The 17,337-nt window shown below is 52.8% G+C and overlaps 7 protein-coding genes across 7 annotated transcripts; 4 read left to right on the plus strand and 3 right to left on the minus strand.

Annotated features, from left to right (window-relative positions):
* Positions 1-611: 611 nt before the first annotated feature.
* On the plus strand, positions 612-1,289 carry CABS01_12175 (IGR protein domain-containing protein; the record flags this gene model as incomplete). Its single annotated transcript, XM_060545529.1, has 1 exon — positions 612-1,289. The coding sequence occupies one exon, from the start codon at positions 612-614 to the stop codon at positions 1,287-1,289; it is 678 nt and encodes a 225-aa protein (XP_060396702.1).
* Positions 1,290-7,716: 6,427 nt separating this feature from the next.
* On the plus strand, positions 7,717-8,403 carry CABS01_12176 (uncharacterized protein; the record flags this gene model as incomplete). Its single annotated transcript, XM_060545530.1, has 2 exons — positions 7,717-7,870; positions 7,988-8,403. 2 exons carry the CDS (start codon positions 7,717-7,719, stop codon positions 8,401-8,403), a joined length of 570 nt encoding a protein of 189 aa, XP_060396703.1.
* Positions 8,404-10,099: 1,696 nt separating this feature from the next.
* Positions 10,100-11,364, plus strand: CABS01_12177 (uncharacterized protein; the record flags this gene model as incomplete). Its single annotated transcript, XM_060545531.1, has 3 exons — positions 10,100-10,166; positions 10,249-10,481; positions 10,561-11,364. The coding sequence occupies 3 exons, from the start codon at positions 10,100-10,102 to the stop codon at positions 11,362-11,364; spliced, it is 1,104 nt and encodes a 367-aa protein (XP_060396704.1).
* Positions 11,365-12,021: 657 nt separating this feature from the next.
* On the minus strand, positions 12,022-12,480 carry CABS01_12178 (uncharacterized protein; the record flags this gene model as incomplete). Its single annotated transcript, XM_060545532.1, has 3 exons — positions 12,022-12,089; positions 12,212-12,347; positions 12,427-12,480. The coding sequence occupies 3 exons, from the start codon at positions 12,478-12,480 to the stop codon at positions 12,022-12,024; spliced, it is 258 nt and encodes an 85-aa protein (XP_060396705.1).
* Positions 12,481-12,598: 118 nt separating this feature from the next.
* Positions 12,599-13,236, minus strand: CABS01_12179 (uncharacterized protein; the record flags this gene model as incomplete). The annotated part of the gene is made up of 3 exons (XM_060545533.1): positions 12,599-12,672; positions 12,880-12,953; positions 13,004-13,236. The coding sequence occupies 3 exons, from the start codon at positions 13,234-13,236 to the stop codon at positions 12,599-12,601; spliced, it is 381 nt and encodes a 126-aa protein (XP_060396706.1).
* A 209-nt stretch (positions 13,237-13,445) lies between these two features.
* CABS01_12180 (uncharacterized protein) lies at positions 13,446-13,866 on the plus strand (the record flags this gene model as incomplete). Its single annotated transcript, XM_060545534.1, has 2 exons — positions 13,446-13,574; positions 13,633-13,866. 2 exons carry the CDS (start codon positions 13,446-13,448, stop codon positions 13,864-13,866), a joined length of 363 nt encoding a protein of 120 aa, XP_060396707.1.
* Positions 13,867-14,555: 689 nt separating this feature from the next.
* Positions 14,556-16,524, minus strand: CABS01_12181 (calcium influx-promoting protein ehs1; the record flags this gene model as incomplete). The annotated part of the gene is made up of 2 exons (XM_060545535.1): positions 14,556-15,232; positions 15,285-16,524. The coding sequence occupies 2 exons, from the start codon at positions 16,522-16,524 to the stop codon at positions 14,556-14,558; spliced, it is 1,917 nt and encodes a 638-aa protein (XP_060396708.1).
* Between the last annotated feature and the right edge of the window lie 813 nt (positions 16,525-17,337).

Consider the following 17,337-nt stretch of genomic DNA (forward strand, 5'->3'; position numbering starts at 1 on the left):
GAACAAGCAGTAAAGACCCGAAAGACGGATGAAATAAGAGTGTGGCTCGTATTTAGTGATTCTGTTGTCCCTGAAAATAAATTGGAAGAAGAGGAGAATTTGAGGAAGGTAAAGCGCAATATGCGCTTCAGACTTGGAAGGAAGGAAGCTCCTCGGTACTTAGCTTAATCGATAAGCAGGCAGTAAGAGGCAAAGTCGCGTCGCATTGTCTCCAAAGTCGCCTAGATTTTAGCGCGACAGATGGAGGGGCATTGCTAATTTAGCGGAGCTTCAGTGGCAGAACGAACCTCGGCGGACCATGACAGCATGGGTGACAGTTCATGGCCAAAAAGGAAGGCGGTCAAGATTTTGTGCACAGGCCACGGTCCATTCGAGCTGAGTGGCTTACATAAGGCAAAGTTATCCCGATCCTTAGCGTCGTCGGAACAAAAATTGGGAGACAGTGGTCGAGGAACATCGCGAGACCCATTGATTTCGACGACATCACCCACGCAAGCTCCAAGTTGGCCAAGCATCTAGCTTGAGAAGCCCACGTGTCTAAACTGTATGCTAAATAGCCCAAAATACTTGTATACGATGACCAATTGATGCTAATTCTCTCTCAGGTCAACATGAGAGCGCCAAGGATCCAGCAGTTTCTGAACCCCTTCCTCCACAAGGCCCCCGTTGCGCCGACGTGCCAGGCCAGATGGCTTCATAAGACGAGAGAAATCCCTCCCGTCCCGTCACCGATACCCCTCGTCCCCGATGTCCCGACCCTCCTCAAGGTTCTCGGCCGCGGCCTGAGCCAGCACGTCGACAAGTTCCCGACGTGGGAATCTCTCTTCACCCTCTCCTCGACACAACTCAGAGAGCTCGGATTGGAACCGCCACGGACGCGACGCTACCTTCTCACTTGGCTCGATCGATACAGGAAGGGTGCATTCGGTGCCGGCGGCGACTTCAAGCACGTGGAGAACGGAGAGGCCTACCTCAAGGTCGTGCGCGACCCCAAGACAGACAAGAAGCTCGTCGTCAACGTGCCGGCGGGCGCCGATGTGAGCAACGCCGCTATCGAAAAGCTCACGAGACCGTCAGGATATACGGTTCGCGGCTCGCACACGATCTCTGGTCCCAGCGCACTGCCCCTGAAGGCCGGCGCGGGCGCAAAGGTCGTCGTGTCTGAGGGCATGTGGGAGCACAAGCAGGGTCACAAGGTCGATGGAGGTGAGCGCAGAAGGGCAGAGACTCGCTTCAGGAAGCGCATTGCCGCGCGCAAGGCCGAGAGGGAGGCTCAGGGTCTACGATAAATCGATTAGGGGTTGCGCGACTGTCCCGTTTTCCAGCCTCACACCACTTGACACCACCAACTGTACTATATTCATAGATCTTGTACGATACGAGGTTGAAAATTGGACAGCGATCATCGACTGTCTGGATCTTGAAGTCAAATCTTCTGAATGCTCTTCGGTTCTATTGTTAGCGTGACAGTATAATTGTTCCGTCGGGGGGTTTTCCGGCGAGCAGCTCGCCCTCCGATTCGTCCCAGTTCTCTATTTTGGAAGGGGATGCTCGTAAAAACGATGCAGACCTGTTGCTAGCGCATGAGCTACAGCATTAGGTACATGACCTGTTCGTCTGATCGTCTAAAGCTCAGAATAACTTGCGCTCTTATTTGGCCTCTCTGGGGGAAACTGCATCAGAGCTGAATGTTGATCGTCGACAGCGGACCTTGAACGACTATTATTAGACTTGTATCGTTCTCGCAAATCAACCAGCTGCGGTCGGTCAAGGGGGCCATAAAATTGCCGCGGAGATGCCGTTGTCGAAATGTGAAGACGGGAAAGACCTAGTCCTCTCGTTACCAGTCCACGGCTCAGCCCCTTGTCAGTAGTCCACGGTAACATGTAGGCAGCGATGGTCAGACAGACTTGACAGGTCAAAACTGCAGCTACGTAGGGATTCTCTATTCTCAGGCCACGGCTCCTGGGTCGGTCGCTGAGAGGTATCGGGCCAACTTTCGGGCTGCTTACTCTCTCATCTGGCCAAGCCAACTTCATCACGCATTCTGTAGGACTAGGATGTACTGCTGAGGTAAATTCGAGGCTAAAGGTAGGGGTCCAATACTCACAAGTTGTCTTTCTGCATTGTAGAAGTCGTCATCATCACCGTGGGTCGCCGGGTGATGTACATCAATGGACGTCGTCAATTGTTTACTTGCCACTGGGGTTGGTAGCATATGCTAAACTCGGAATGCCGAAGCACAATCAGTTTACACTATTTTTCATACTCATAGAGATGAAACAAATCGACTTTGTGGATTTCGATAGAAAGCTTGCAACAACAATAGGGTCCGGGTGTAAATAGTGTTGTAAGCTCACCATGAAGAATGAATAACAACACCAGAGTATAGCTTTCAGATGAGAAAGTAGACAGTGCCTGTGAATTATTCAAGTTGCCCCCGATAGTATGCAAGGAAAGCCCCAAGAGTCGGGATGGTATCGATTTCATAACCAGATCGAAGAGCTTACCTTCTGTAGGGCTGAACATGGCTACTCTACCTCGAACTGACTAACCCAAATCATACCAGTCGTATATCTATGCATAAAAGAACCGCATTTGAGGCGTTCGTCTAAGTAACTGTGTCAAAGTCACAGTGTTTGTCGTCAGAGTCGTGAGGGTTGGTGGAAAATCCCTTTACAACATCTCCTTGATCAAGGTGCCAAGCACAAGGCGCTTTCTGTTATCAGTAAGGCATTTTCCTCCCATGGGTTGTAACCGGGCAGCCCCTGTGCTCAACCACATATTTTCAGTCAACCTCATGCAGGCTGAAGCCACTATTCTGCGGATTTGCAACCACCAAACTTGCAAACATGGGGTAAATGATAGTAGGACCTGCCATACTTGGAGCTTTGCATACCGAATGAGTCTAACGGTAGGAAAGTATCAGATGTGATGTGGTCACACACCCTCTGCCTCATTGTGCTGGCGAGGCCAATACTGCATCGGCTACCGAAGCTTTGGTGTTGTCGTATACCATGGCTACCTTAGTGATGCTCAGTCGCGGCGAAGCAACTAGCTATTTGCGAGGTTAAGAGTCGGTGCATACTCATGTTAGTCGAACGGCACGGCCCCGCGCCGACAATTGAACTTATGACTGGTTGTTCTTGCGTGGCCATCCTTCTGACACTAGTATGGAGCTTACTGTAGTACCAAGCTTGTGCACTGCGAAATTGTGCTGACATGCTGGAGGCAATATGAAAGAAGGTGATGACCGAATTCAGAGCTGCCCCAATTAGGAACCGTCACCCATTTAATACTGGATGAACCAGACCACTTACGTGCCTAAGTCGACGACACGAACCACCGAGAAACCTGCTTACATTTTGAGCATCCGTCATTGTTGGCCGAAGGTAACCCACGCTGACCTTGGCTTCTGGGCAACGGCTTTGGCCCAGCATCAAGATTCTTCAAGTCTGTGATATGCTATGTAGATTGTGAGGTAAACATCCCGATGCGAATGGCACTTATACCTACCCTTCCTTTCACTACTTTCCTATCCTCCATGATGCACCTTGTGATACGGCACGCCTTTCTGATGACGAGCTCTCTGTATGCATCTGTGTAGACTCGAAAGAAGCTGCCAAAGATGGCATAGTAATGATTCCATGCTATTTTCATCGTGCGCCACGCCAATAGCAGCACCTACTGTAACGTATTTACCGTTAGACATGCTGTCGGACTGGCAGATCTATAAGCGGGTACGGAAACCGGTTGCGACACGGGGACGGAAAGAGAGATAGTCGGCGTGTCTGCGACAGGGTGCCAGGTGCCACATCGTCGTCCTATGAAAGAGTCGGTATCGTGACAGACCCTGAATTAAGATTTCAGGCAGAAACCTCCTTTAGACCCTTTTGAGCAAGGGAGCAGGTGAACTAAAGGCAGAGACGCATACAACCCAAGTATTATCATTCTGTTATGATGGTCGCCGTGAGCGAGTCTATTAGACTTGTGGCGTTTTGTGAATGGTTGTCCCCATGCAAGCCTCCTAGGCAGATACCTCAGATGGAGCTACACGGCTGAGACCGAGCTCGTGGGACACCACGTTGAGTCACCGAGGATTGGGAAGGGCACCTCATCTGCACCATTGTCACATCGGTTGCTTCGCTCGCGCAGTAGATGATTTTTTCTGCTTTCGCAATTTTGGGATCCAACGACCCAGCAGTAAGATTAAGTAGACGCGGTTAAATAGCACAGCAATTTTGACGACGGCGGCGTAATCAGTCCCGCTCAATCGCCCGCCCATCTCCGCCAGGGCGATAGTGTGGTCCGGGCTCCCATGTTAAAGTCCACTGCATAAGTCCCCGGGTGGCAGGCGACTCGTCAGCTAAGCCACGCAATCTGTCAAATCAGCGGTCTACCTTACGAAGTACACTAAGAAATAAGGGTTTAAACAATTACTGGGGTGTTTTTTTGCAGAAGCTCGCTTTGCAATGATGACATATTCGTGGTCAACAGCAAGCAAAGGCCCATGCTTCTCTGACTTAAACTTGTTAGCTAGTTCGTCTAAGGTATCTTACTTCGTAAGGAGTTCATCTCCACTGGCCGAGAGACCGAATTGTAGGAAAGTGGAAGTTAGCTATCATGAGATCGAGCACCTACCTTACGTTTGCAATGTTCCTTGCTACTGCCCCGCTGGTTTTCCCAGCATGACCAGACAGAGTGTAGATGGAGAAGAGAAGGAGAGAACCAGAAAGTGAAGGGAGGAAAGAGTGTTCAATAGTTGACGAGGAAGGAGACAGCGTGACCCACCTTGGTGACATCAACCCAATTAAACATTGCTTTCCACGCCAGACAATTAGACCAGCCATTGAGTCTCCAAGCGAAGTTGAGGCTTTTGGCTTTTCCCAAAAACACCCGACAGCGGGAATTTACAGTGCACACGCGCCCGGCGCCAGCCTGCTGTTCAACGACACCTGACATTCAGGACGATAAATAACGCAGCGATTTGATTGATCAATTGAGATATTTTCAGGATCTGACAGTCACGAGGGCAACCAAAGCCACGGCAGAAACCTGCCGTACGAATCCATTTGACACGACGGTCTAATATCGGGTGTGGACCAACCGAGTGTTTTTCGCAACATTGCTTCTGTGAGGGCCGTTAGGGGCAATTCCTGGGTCTATCAATAAGCTTAATCCTCACCGTTCCGCAGGCAAGTCGGAATGTTTCGCACCCAGGGCACGCTCCCCTCCCTCGGAAGCTGAGCCGCACACGGCGGCGTCTCGAAGGATTGGAAAGACGCTACTTCGTACTCCGTACACTACCTTAGGTACGCTCGCCGTCGCTTATTCCTTCGCCCAGACAAGAGACCAATGTCGAAAGGGAATACAAAGAAAAACGGAGCCAGGTCTCTACGAGTGACTCATTTGTCTGGCGCAACAGGGCCAGCCTCTGTCAGACGCGAACGAATTACACGCCATGCCGTTTCGTCAGCACTCACGTACCTTTGACAAAACGAGGGTGTCGAACTTCAAACTCCGCGAAAGACGGCAGATCGGCTACTGTTCTTCGTACTTGCGGAGCTCAAGCTACGACTCATCGATCATATGGACAACGACACCCTTTCTCTCAACGATCAAGTCCGAGGTTCGAGATGCCCTTCATCCCAAAGCCTGCCTTGCTATAGGAGTTGGGATGACGGGCGCAAGTCCCGCCCAAGTTTTGCTATGGCTGCACTCAAACGTTGTCTGACCAAGTGCTTTGGGGTCGGGGATTGCATAGGAGACGCCTCGATTCATCGAGAAGGGGTGTGGCATCCAGTACCGGGCGAGAGGTGTCCTATCAATCAAGGCCAACTCGCAGCTACGCGGCCGCGAGTAGGTACCTAGCTAGACTGTATCCGCATGCCATGCAGGTCGACCCCCCCGCACACCATCCATCCCTGGTTAACACGCACGTCAGGCACAAGCAACAACGTTGCTCTTGGGCGAATGGGCACACTCTACTATCGACCTAGGGCTGATGGCAAATTTGGAGCTGTCGATTCCCCAAACTTTCGGCTAGATGCTGGTGGAAGCTGCTCCAGCGCGTTTGAGCTCTTCTCATTGCGTTGTTAGGAGGTGCATGTACCCGCAGTCATGTACAGATTGCGAAAGCTTGGTTCGAGAGTGACAGCCCACTCACCCATTATCAAAGTTGATTTTGGGTGAGAATCTTGTCTTTGTCTACGTAAATCCTGACGTACCAACTTCACGAAGCTACCCCCCTTCAATACGTAGTTCCGAAGACGAAGAGCCCTCGCAATCGTCCTCGACGTCGCCGGGGCCCTGCTCGCTTATTCTGCCCCGTCTCATCTCGTCCTCCTCCGGCCTCTTCCAGACTCCACCCCGGCCCCCGGTCTCTCTTCGAAGCCTTACCTACCGGAGCGATTCCACGTGGAACTTGCGGGTCCCTCCTCCTCGAGTGCTTGGTCATCTGCCTCGTCTTGGCTTGGACTGGTCTCCTATGAGATCAACGGCACATTCTGAACCCGCTGACGCGCGGAAGTCATTGCGACTTCTGTCCTTTGGACGCCCAATATCTCTATCCACACTGGCTCATCGTACTTCGTGTCCAGAGACGTAGGCATCCGTCACAATGGCCTCCAATTGGCCCTCCCGAGATCGTTCTCGGCGGCGCCCCGGGGATTACCCACCCTCCTCCGGGCTTCACCGATCCGTGCTATGCTTTGCTGCGCGTCCAGCATTTTCTGCCTTCTTCCTTTTACCAACATCCCGGTCTCGAGGGTAGTCTTGCCAACCGCCTCAGCTCGTCGCTGCCCCCTTGCCAACTCCTGTCCCCGTCTACTTTGCGGCTGCTGCATTGCCGTTGCCACACCCCCCAGCCGTACCTTGACCCGGTGTCGTGGACTCCTCGCACTCCCTTCCCGTAGTCTGCCGCCCCTCTTGCGGGTACGGCTTGATGGGGCCCATGGAGGAGGTAGATGGGGGGTGTTCCGCCCCGTCTGTGCTTAGACTTAGGAATCTTATTCTGCACATTCCTTGATGGCGGCTTGCATAGTCCTGCGTCACGACGCGGAAGCCACGGGCGACTGACCGCGTCTTGGGTTGCTTTCGATTCTGCCCTACTCGTTACGTGAGGCTGTCTAGGATCCCCCTTGAAAGTGGGTGCTCCCAACTTTTGGTACGAACGCTTCCCATGTCCAAGGTAGCATGGCTTGTTCTGATGTGTGGCCTGGAAATTCTGGGTTTCGATATAAGAGTGAGGCTTCTTCCCTAGCTTGGTGGCGATGCTGTTAGTACAGACAGGCAATATCACATAGACTTACACTTACACCCTGTTCACAATACTGCATTATCTCCCCCACAAGCCTTTGATACTCCACACCCGCTTTCCCTTCAGACATTTCCTTGATCTATACCAAGTCAGTGTTACGACCAATCACGTAAGGGAATATCTTATACAATACAAGTACAACTGAGCTGTAAGTGTAGGATGTCAAAACCGTTGGCGGGCTCTTCTGACGAACCAAGTAGTCGTTTCAGCCTCGTATTGCTGTGGAAGAGGACCACTTAGCTTAAAACTCACTTCTCAGCGAGGGGTCTAAGAGACACTGCCGCAACAGTTGGCATCCTCTCACGGCCAAGTGAGACCACAGCTCTCTCAGGAGCCGCCACTTGAGCGGAGAACAAACAGCACACTTCCTCGTCTGAAACCCGGAAAATAGCCGCAACATGTCATCCAAGGCTTCGAAATCGTCGGAACAAAGCTCCAAGAAGCACCACTCCTCAAAATCAAAGTCAAAGTCAAAGAACGACGACTGGGCAGAAATCACAGACCCCGAGGAGCGCCGCCGCATCCAAAATCGGTTGGCTCAACGTAAATTCAGTACGTCCTCTTTCCATTCTCCGGATCCCTCAGCCAGGAGCACCCCCGGACCATGAATTTTGAGTCCTCGAAGGGGGTAAAACAGCACAGCAGCACAACTAACACGCACAACCACAGGGAAGAAGAACCAAGACAGCAAAGAAAAGGCCGACCGCGACGCAGACAACGAGACCAACGCTAAGAATACGTACGAAATCGCCTCGGGCTCCTCCGATCCTAGCGGTGCCGCCGCCGGCGGCGCGGAAGAGGGAGCCGAGTCCGGCCTTCCCTGGGGTAGCATCAACATGAACCACGTCATCACCCGCGGCCACGAGCACGAGAGCCGTCGGGGCAGCGGCCGCGACGACTACGTCAGAGAGGACCCGTATTACATGACCAACTACGGCAACGGCTACACGGAGGCGTACCAGCCGGCGGCGCCAGCGAGTTACGGGAGCAGTGGCGGGGAGGACTACTACTACGGCGGTGACTCGCCGTATTATTTGGATTATGATCAGGGCGGGGACGTGAATCAGGGGCATCACAGACGGTGAGAGAAATCTACAACTCCCTGTAGAGATTGACTGTATTCTGATGGCGAGTTTCAGGCGCTAGTCTGCGATTACTTGGGACACTCTGGATAAGCTACGAAGGCACAGGCGTTTGGGTTGAGATGGGCTGGGCTGGGTTGATTTAGCATACAAAAGAGGGGAGAAGGCGGGCGCGTAAGACATTCTTAATTCGTCCACGGGATGGGCCCTACACCTTCACCTCCTTTTCTTCTGTTCGTTTTTTCATTTCACACCACTCATCCTGTCTTGAATCCCCGTTTTTGGACAAAAAGAAGTGAATGGATAATGGATGTAATCCTATGGAGGGATTGATGACTCCTTGGCTTTCTCAGCATGGAGTTCGACGGGGTCTGGGATCTAATGGCGGACGAAAGACACGACAGTAAAGATTCACCAAGACGGGTCCTGTATTAGATATCACTCTCGACCTTTTTTGTATTCAAAGGCAAAACCTCTCATAACTCTCAAGCACCCTATTCGAAATAGAAACCCAAGAATAGGAAACCTGTACCAGCTCTGGCTCGCTCTGGAGCAAAGATGAGGGTGTGATCATCGACGTTGCATGTGCCACTCACACGCAGTAGGCTAATCTAAGTGAGGGAACGTCTGCTGTAGAGTCTAGGGGGGCAAGAAAGATCGGTATTGAGTAGTGAGCTGGTTTTGCCTACACTATGTCAAATACCGGAGTTGAAAACATGACATTCAAATGACTGTTACCTGACTATATCCATACTGAAGATGGATTTTGTGGGTGGGGAACTAGTTCAAGGCGTCGCCATGTTGTTGAACGAGGACGCGCATCATTCGCCGTTGCTAGACATGTCATCGTCTGAACCCGAAAATTGAGACTGTGTCACTGGGTGACTCTAGTAATGTATAGAATGCACGGAGACCCTTCAGAGTACCGCCGAGACACGGCAGTTTCTATCTAAAGCTGGGGCTGAACAACCCTTTGACCCTCGTGTAAGTCGGATCGCGTGACGGCAGGTCTTGGCGTAAGTTATGCATAGTCAGTAGCGATTTCCCGCGACAGACAGCCTTGGCTGATGGTGTGTATGCCTAAAGCTTCGTAGGAGGCGTCGAGGCAGGATGCGCGTGTGAGACTGGCAGAGGTAGTGTACTAGTTAGAGAGGTGACTGATGCCAGGAAGACAACATTTACGTGAACCAGGTACCGTTGCATAGGCTGGATTCAGGATAGTGACACAAGGTTGTCGTAGGCTGAGGCAACTAAAGGAATACAGCTCCAGAACAATCAGAAATGCTCTTCACAATCTTGGAGCACCGTACTGCCGGTAAATCGGGCAGTGCTCGGCGGTACGGGAAAAGAGGGGCCGTAGTCTAGTTCCTGACCTTTCTGTCCCGTCACTCCGGTTAAGGCAGGTCAAAGCTTCCAGGGACCAAAGATCAGTACGTACCTCCCAGACTGGTCCATTTCTCGGAATCAAACACCCCACCTTGCAGGGATCTAGCATCAAGATTGTCTCTTACCGCCTGACAGAAAGCGATCCCGCCCAGAATTTTGTGCTCATTGCACCTCCACCAGTCGATCGCAGCCCGGCAGAAAAAAAAAAAAGACCCAGCCACTTCTGCCAAACGCCCGAAGGACAATCGGCCAGTCCATTGTGATACCACCCGAAAACCCCGAACACCTAGATACGCAACGAAATCGGGACAGCATGGCGCCAATCAAAGAACCCGTGGTTCGGAGCGCCGAGGGTTTGAAGTCCCAGACCGAGGGCAAGGGTAAGACCCCAGCCGCTTTGCGCGCCGGCGCCCACCAACATCACCTGCACCCGACATGGCTAACCGCTTCGAAATCCCACAGAGAAGAAGATCGAGCGCAAGCGCAACCAGCACGAGAGACTTGCGGCCGCCAACAAGGAAAAGAAGCAGCTCAAGGCTGCGGCCGAGAAGGCTGCGCGCAAGGAGAACAAGGACGAGAAGCGGTTCAACCGCATGCTGAGACGGGCTGATAAGCTCGAGGCTCAGGCCAAGAAGCTCATGGCCGAGGCTGCGGCGGCGCGCGTAAGACACGCGGCCATGGCAGAGCAGAGAGCGGTAAGTCCACGAGATAGGATGACGGCGATTGGAATACCCAATTCATAGGATTCGGGACACTGATCATGCGGTTTTGTAGAAGAAGAACGATTCAGAAGCCGGTTCTTCCTCAGACTCATCCTCATCATCATCTTCTTCCTCCTCAGATTCGGATTCCGACTCCGACTCAGAGGCGGAAGAGACCAAGGGCGGCGCAGCTGTTGAACAAGACGAGGATGTCGACATGGACCCAGAGTCACCAAACCCCAGCGCACAACTCCGCGCCGAAAGCGAGGCGAGAGCCATTACCCAGGAGCAGGAGATGGAAGAGAAGCCTAAGAAGTCAAAGAAGTCAAAGAAGAGCAAGAAGGTCGAGGAGGAGATCGAAAAGTTTGCGGAACCCGAGGAGCCAACCCCGGCTAAGAAGGAGAAGAAGGATAAGAAGAAGAGCAAGAAGTCTAAGGCCGTAGAGGAAGCCGAGGAAGAGGTCAAGGAGTCCAAGAAGTCTGACAAGAAGCGCAAGCGCTCAAGGGAGGAGGATGAAGACGACTCTGATGGCGGTGCTGCCATTGCCGAGGAGACCCCCAGCAAGAAGGTCAAGAAGGATAAGAAGAAGCAGAAGAAGGAGGACAAGAAGGAGAGCAAGGCACCTGCTGCGGACAACGCTGCTGCCGCCGAGCAGTGGGACGTCGGACACCTGGGAGGAGGCGCAGACCGTCAGCAAAAGTTCATGCGTCTTCTGGGCGGCGGAAAGAAGGGCGCTGCGGCTGCGGCTCCTCAGGCCTCTGGAGCCAAGGGCAAGCGTGATATCAACAAGATCACCCAGGAACTCGAGCAGCAGTTCCAGGCTGGTGTGCACATGAAGTACGATGCTGGTGGCCAGCGTCGCGGTCTTGGCGCGTAAGTTATGGGATTTCTCAAGACGAGGAAGCTCGTGTGGACACAATAGGTTGTTGAAGCTGTATTCACGTGGCTTTTGTTAGTAGCTCTGGCGTTCATGTTGATGAGGCCGTATGGTCAGGACCAAACAGGGAACCCAAAAAGTCTTTTGATGTAGAATAAAAAGTGAATTGCTTTTCATCGAGGTGATTGCTATCAAAGAGCTGCCTCTGAAAGGAGGAGAAAATGAAATGAACGGATAACTTCAAATACAGTACGCCGTTAACCAGGTGTTCTTGCTTTCCCACGACGAAGGACAAGAAAGCGATGCGTGGCGTTTTCTTTGTACAGACTTGTTCCCACCACTGGAAGCAAGGTGCTGTTTGGGGATATGGGCTCAATCCCTCCAAGTGTTCCAGGAAATTAACACTCCCCCTTTTCCCTCTCCACTGCCGAGGGGAGACTGAGCTGCGTCTTTGTCTGACCGTATCCTCCCCTTGCAAGCAAAACAATGCTGCGATTGTGTTTCAGCTCAAGTCCTCAGAGGAGGCTTGCTCGGAAGAAGCGAGTGCGGACTGAGAAACCACATTGGTCATGCAGCCTCCCCTGTTCTGCGGACTTGTTGTCTCGTTCACACACTCATTCGCTTTTGTGACTGAGTACGAACATCGGCCGGGTCAACTTAGAAGCCGAACATGCGAGAGAGGACCTCGAAGACAATACCACCAAAGACGACGAAGCCAAGGAGGACTGTAGAGAGAGAGGAAATATTAGCAATTGCTTCCAAACACAACTGGCAGCCTTTTCTCTTGGGAAGGCAATTGGGGGTGATCGCAATGGGAGACGACAGAAAGCGAATTGGGACTACTCACTGAGCCAAATAGGGGAGATGGGCGACTTGGGCGCCTCCTTGGTGCGCTTCTTGATCTGATCCTCGGACTTGCCCATGCGGGACTCGTTGTCCTTAGCGAACTTTGCGTTTGCGCGTCTCTGTTGGGGTGTTTGCGCCTATGGATCAAGAAGTATCAGTAAGGTTATGATTGTGTCGTAAGTGTATCCTAGTACGAAGCTCGAAACCGTCAAGAACCACTGGTCTTGATGTAGCGGTGCAGCGAGGGCTGTGTTGGAAGTTGCATACCATTGTGGTGATGTATGTGTGGATGAGTTATGAAGGGGTTGCGGCGATGTGGTCTGCCCGATGCGAATTCTTTGGTGATTTGCTTCGTCTTTCCGGTTATTCGGTTTCGAAGTTTGATTCGTTATATAGTGCGCTGGAAGAGGTAGAGGTAGACGTGGTGCTTGGTCGTGTGTGCGAGGCGGATCGTTGTCGAAACTGTGTCGAGAGAAGAGAAGGGAAGCTGGTTGAAGGGACAGATTGCGCGAGGGAGCTTTCGGGCTAAGAGCGGTTGAAGCTAATTACCACGAGGGGAGGTGGTAAAGGTGGTTTGCCGTATTACATACTCCGTACTCACCTGCCTTAGCTTCCTAGGTGCCTTACCCGCTAAGCGCGGGCCCTCCACTGCTCATGTACCATTCGTACCGGCCCTCGTACCGGGCTCGTACGGGAATTGCTCTTCTCCCTTCAGGACCTCCAGGCGGCCACCACCACCTCCACTCTAATACCCTCTGATTGTTCGGGACATGGTGTCGTCAAAAAGACGTACGGGGCCATTGCCTGTTCGGGGCCAGGGGTGCCGAAGCCCATGCGCCGCTCAATCAGGAGGGGACCTTGGAATGAGGTACCTTGACCCCTGAAAGAAGGCACATTGCCAAATGCCACCTGTGCCACACGTAAGAGCGGGATCCGCAATGCCGTAGGGCGGTCGACGCGCTGCCGGGTTATGCGGGGGATACGCGCACCGCCACAGATCGGCGCGGCGCGGCGCAGCGCAATCATTCGAGTCTTCCGAGGACGGGAGCTTTTAGAAAACGGACGGACCTTACAAGCTACAAACGAAAGTGAACCACAATACCTACGGAGAAACCTGCGACCAATCTCGATAGAATACGGAGTTTTCTGCGACTAATCCGCTCAATCAGCCATCGCACGATCCGGGGTACGAACTGTTACGAAGCGACGACCGATCGACGAGACCGCAGCCCGTCATGGCCGCGCGCAGCAGCACCATGATCCTGAGCAGAGCTCTCCGCTCCCAGCGCACAACACAGATGCCCCGCGCAGCATCGCGGCTCTATTCAACATCAGTAGATGACGAGAAGAGGCCATCCATTGTGGTTCGTGCCGTCCCACCTGCTCCCTCCTGCGACAGCTGTTGCACCCTTTTTCTGGCAGAAGAACCCCGACGACGCTGACACGGAAATCACAAACAAACAGGGAACATTTTATAAAACGTTTACACGGCCTGTCCTCAAAGTTCTCCTGATGGCGACCCTCACATATCAAATCGCCTACTGGACCTGGACGAAGCTGGAACAGGACGAGATTCGCGGCGAGAAGAGCGAGGAGATTGAGAGTCTCGAGGCAAAGGTCGCAGAGTTGCAGGCAGGGAAGGGAACGAAGGCCTAGAGACATGGCGAGGGGGAATAGAAGAGATCCGAGACGAATCAGAGAGACGCACGGAATCAGTTGCGGTCTCATAGGATCACAAAGGCCGAGATCGGCACGAGAGAATGGAGCCGGACGCCTAGATTGGCAGAAGAGAACATCGCTTCCACTCTCGTCTCAGGGGAGACGGGATAGCCGATCAGCAATGCCGATTCGCCAGATGTTCCAGAAAGGCGGTATCAAGGCCTAACGGCCAAGTACGTGAGCGACACTCAGGAGGTGGGGACTCTTGACTGTTGTCAAGGACTGGATACGTGCTCGGAATGGGTCTGAGCAGTACGTCGAGTGTAAAATACTGTACTCTACTGTTAGCAGGTTCCTATCGTCCTGCAAGGACATCAATCTAGTCTTATCAAAATTCACAGACGAACGTAGATAGAGAAAAGAAGTCTGTAAAATTATCCGATCTTCTAATTCTCTGACAGTTCCTCCCAGCACAGCCAATACAGCCATGAACATACGCAAGGACGGCTTTGTCCCAACCTTCAAAGTAGATGTCGTGTCTTAACGCCGATGCCATGCAATTCATCCAGAAAACCCTCATTACTTTGTCCCGTTGTGCCCCTTACCCATCATACAAAAGTCGGCCGTCAATCTACTAAAAATGAATACCCTCTGCGGGATCGGTCATGTCACCCCTTCTCGTCCACCTAGAGTATGGCTGCACTGAGTGTACCAAGAATGAGAGCCGATAGTAGACCCCATGAAACTGATAGCAATGAGGACTCAGATGGATTGTGCACGGCGCCTGGGTAGTTGCAGGTCAGACCATCGCCCTGTTCTGCGTAGCTCGAGTTGAATATGTCATCATCTGGCGTAGGACAGTTGAAACCAAGCGACGCCGGGCAACTTTGTACCAAGTCATAGCAAAGGTAGGCGCAAGGGAGAATCTCCCTGTACGGGCCTGGCTCAACCATCTCGTCGATGAGGGGGTTTCTCGAATGCTGATTGACTCTGTTGGGATACAACTCTTGCTGGGCGACTGGTAGAAGAGTTCCGTTCGGGAATGTCTGGTTCACGTTCCTGACTAAGGAGAAGTTGGTAGGACTCGTGAAATCCTCGCATCTCGGAATCGTCACCGAGCAGAGCCACTTCTTGTATGCCGTCTCACAATCGGAGCAGTTTCGCGCGAGGGAGTACTGCTGTACTGCTGGCGCTTCGCAGGCTACCTGGGCAAGCTGTTTCTGGAAGTTGGCATACATATCCCGAGCATAGTTGTCGTAGAACTGCGCAAGCTGAGTGATATTCATCTTGTTGGAGTTCGCGGGCACAGCGTATTCCGTCTCATTGCAAAATTGCAGGTCGGTGACGATTTTGCAATTCTCCCCTACACACAGAATCAGTTGCTGATAGCACTGTTGCCCTGGCAGTGTACATACCATCTTTGGTCTCGAAGGGCGTCGCTTCGAAAACCTTTCCGCCGCCGCCACTCTGAGCGCCGTCTTGACGTTTTCTCGACGAGGATGAATTGCTTGTGCGGACTAAGATGCCCGAGTAAAGAGCACTCGCGTTGAGCCCGTTGAAGAAAAATTGCTGCTTGGGCAGGTTCCCGGCGCCTCTCGTCGTCATAAGAGTGCTGGCGAGGTTGCCAAATTTGCCACCCTTCTTCGCAGCGATTTGAGCGTAGTTCTCCAATCCACACATTGAGCGTCTAACACCTTTAGTTGTGGGCTGCTCTCGGTTTTCGACGAACATAATGAACGGGAGCCCGGACCCCATGATCTCCTGAATCAAAGTCTCATTTTGGGAGGTCGTTAAGTTCTGCGTCGTCAGGAGTGCAGCGCTAGAGTCACTGTCGACCCAGAGAAGCTCAGAAGGATTTCCGTCAAAACTGTGGAAGAAATCGTCCGTCGACGCCGCGACATCAAAGTTCCAGTCTCCCGTGAATTTGTCGGTATCCTTTGAGGGTGCGCCTATTCCAATGAAGACGTCACCTGTCGCATTGACGCTAAAGGTTGCCGCGCCTTCTACAAAGGCGACCTCCTTCTGTAGAGTAGAGTTCTGCCCTGGTCCAGGTGTCTGATTGTCCTGAGACGTCGAGATATACATCGTGATTTGTGGCGCATCCTCCTTTGTGTTGTTCGCCGCGCGCTGTGGCTGTATACACGTGGTTGCTGAGATGTACACGGTCCTTCCCTGAGCTTGCCTGCGGCGTAGGCCACGCTCTTCATCCTCTGGCTTGACGCCTTCGATGCTGACTAGCTCCGGTGAGATGGATTCATTGCTGCCTTCGCGAGGTCCTACCATGAACGCCTCATCTGTCCCATCGAAGAAGTTGGCGAAGATGGTGATAGCTTCAAAGACAAAACTCTGGGTCGAGTTCCCCGGGACATTGCGGTTGACTTTGACATTGTTCGTTAGACCCGTAACACCGGCAGGTGCTCTTCCAATGATACTGCGGTCGAAGGCAGTGAATTCGGGCTCGTACGTTGGCTCGAGACTGCTTCTTTGCTCGAGACTGTCGTCGACTTGGACGTCGTCAAGGATTGGCTGTGTAGCGCCGCTCAATTCCGCAGCGAGGGCGAAAGTGGGCGTAGACAGAAGATAATAGAGAACGATGAGCAGCAGCGACGCAATCAGCGAGGCCGCCAGTCGCGATTGCAGAGGGCTAAGCTGCATTGTGTGGACATGCCCTCCGGGGGCAGATGCCGTTGAATCTCCTCTTACCGAGACGCCGCTCGCTATGGTAAGCTTTCGCCGGTGAGTCGGTGAATCCGGGGGTTGGCGGGAATGCAGGTTACGCTCAGCGAGGGTCGATATGTCGTTATGCTTGATCGCAAATTGGCTGTATCCACCAATTCATTCCATGAAAGCGCGTCTATCGACGGAGCGAATGTCGTCGTGCTGCGTGCAGCCTGTCGAGCGCAAAGGATGCTACGAAACAGGTTAGATGGACGGAAAAGGCCGTCGACGAAAAACGGGCAAACGAAGGCTGTCGAGGTATGGCGGAGTTGGACTTGGAGAATTCAGAAAGGGAGGGAAAACAGCCTTTGTCGTTTTACGAGTTTCACATCCCAAACAGCTGAGAGGCGGGCTACAGGCACACGCCCTCTCAAGGCGGCTCTAAACGGCCAACACACGCTGGAGATCCCGCAGAGTCGATGTAGGAACAGGGGGGTTCAACCCGGAAAGTGTGGGGGACCCCTTTCCAGTTTCCGCGTCTCGGGATCCTCGGCCAGCCCGCTGGGGCTATCCTCGCCAATAGTCCCTGAAAACCCCCCCTAAGGCTAAGGTTGCTCACAGCAGATTGGCATTTGGGCTCATGGGCCAGGTGGCGGCGAACTTGGCACCCGCCCGCAACAAACTCTCCCATGCCGTCTCTCCGTTGGACTCAGGCATTGAACTCGCGGGTCAAAGTTCACGCTACACCACATCTTGTGCTGGCGGGCTCGATATCGAGGCCTAGCCAGCTGAATGAACCGCTTTTCTGCA

Source organism: Colletotrichum abscissum, assembly GCF_030869225.1.
Source record: "Colletotrichum abscissum strain IMI 504890 chromosome Unknown Scaffold_36.1, whole genome shotgun sequence".
Lineage (NCBI taxonomy): Eukaryota > Fungi > Ascomycota > Sordariomycetes > Glomerellales > Glomerellaceae > Colletotrichum > Colletotrichum abscissum.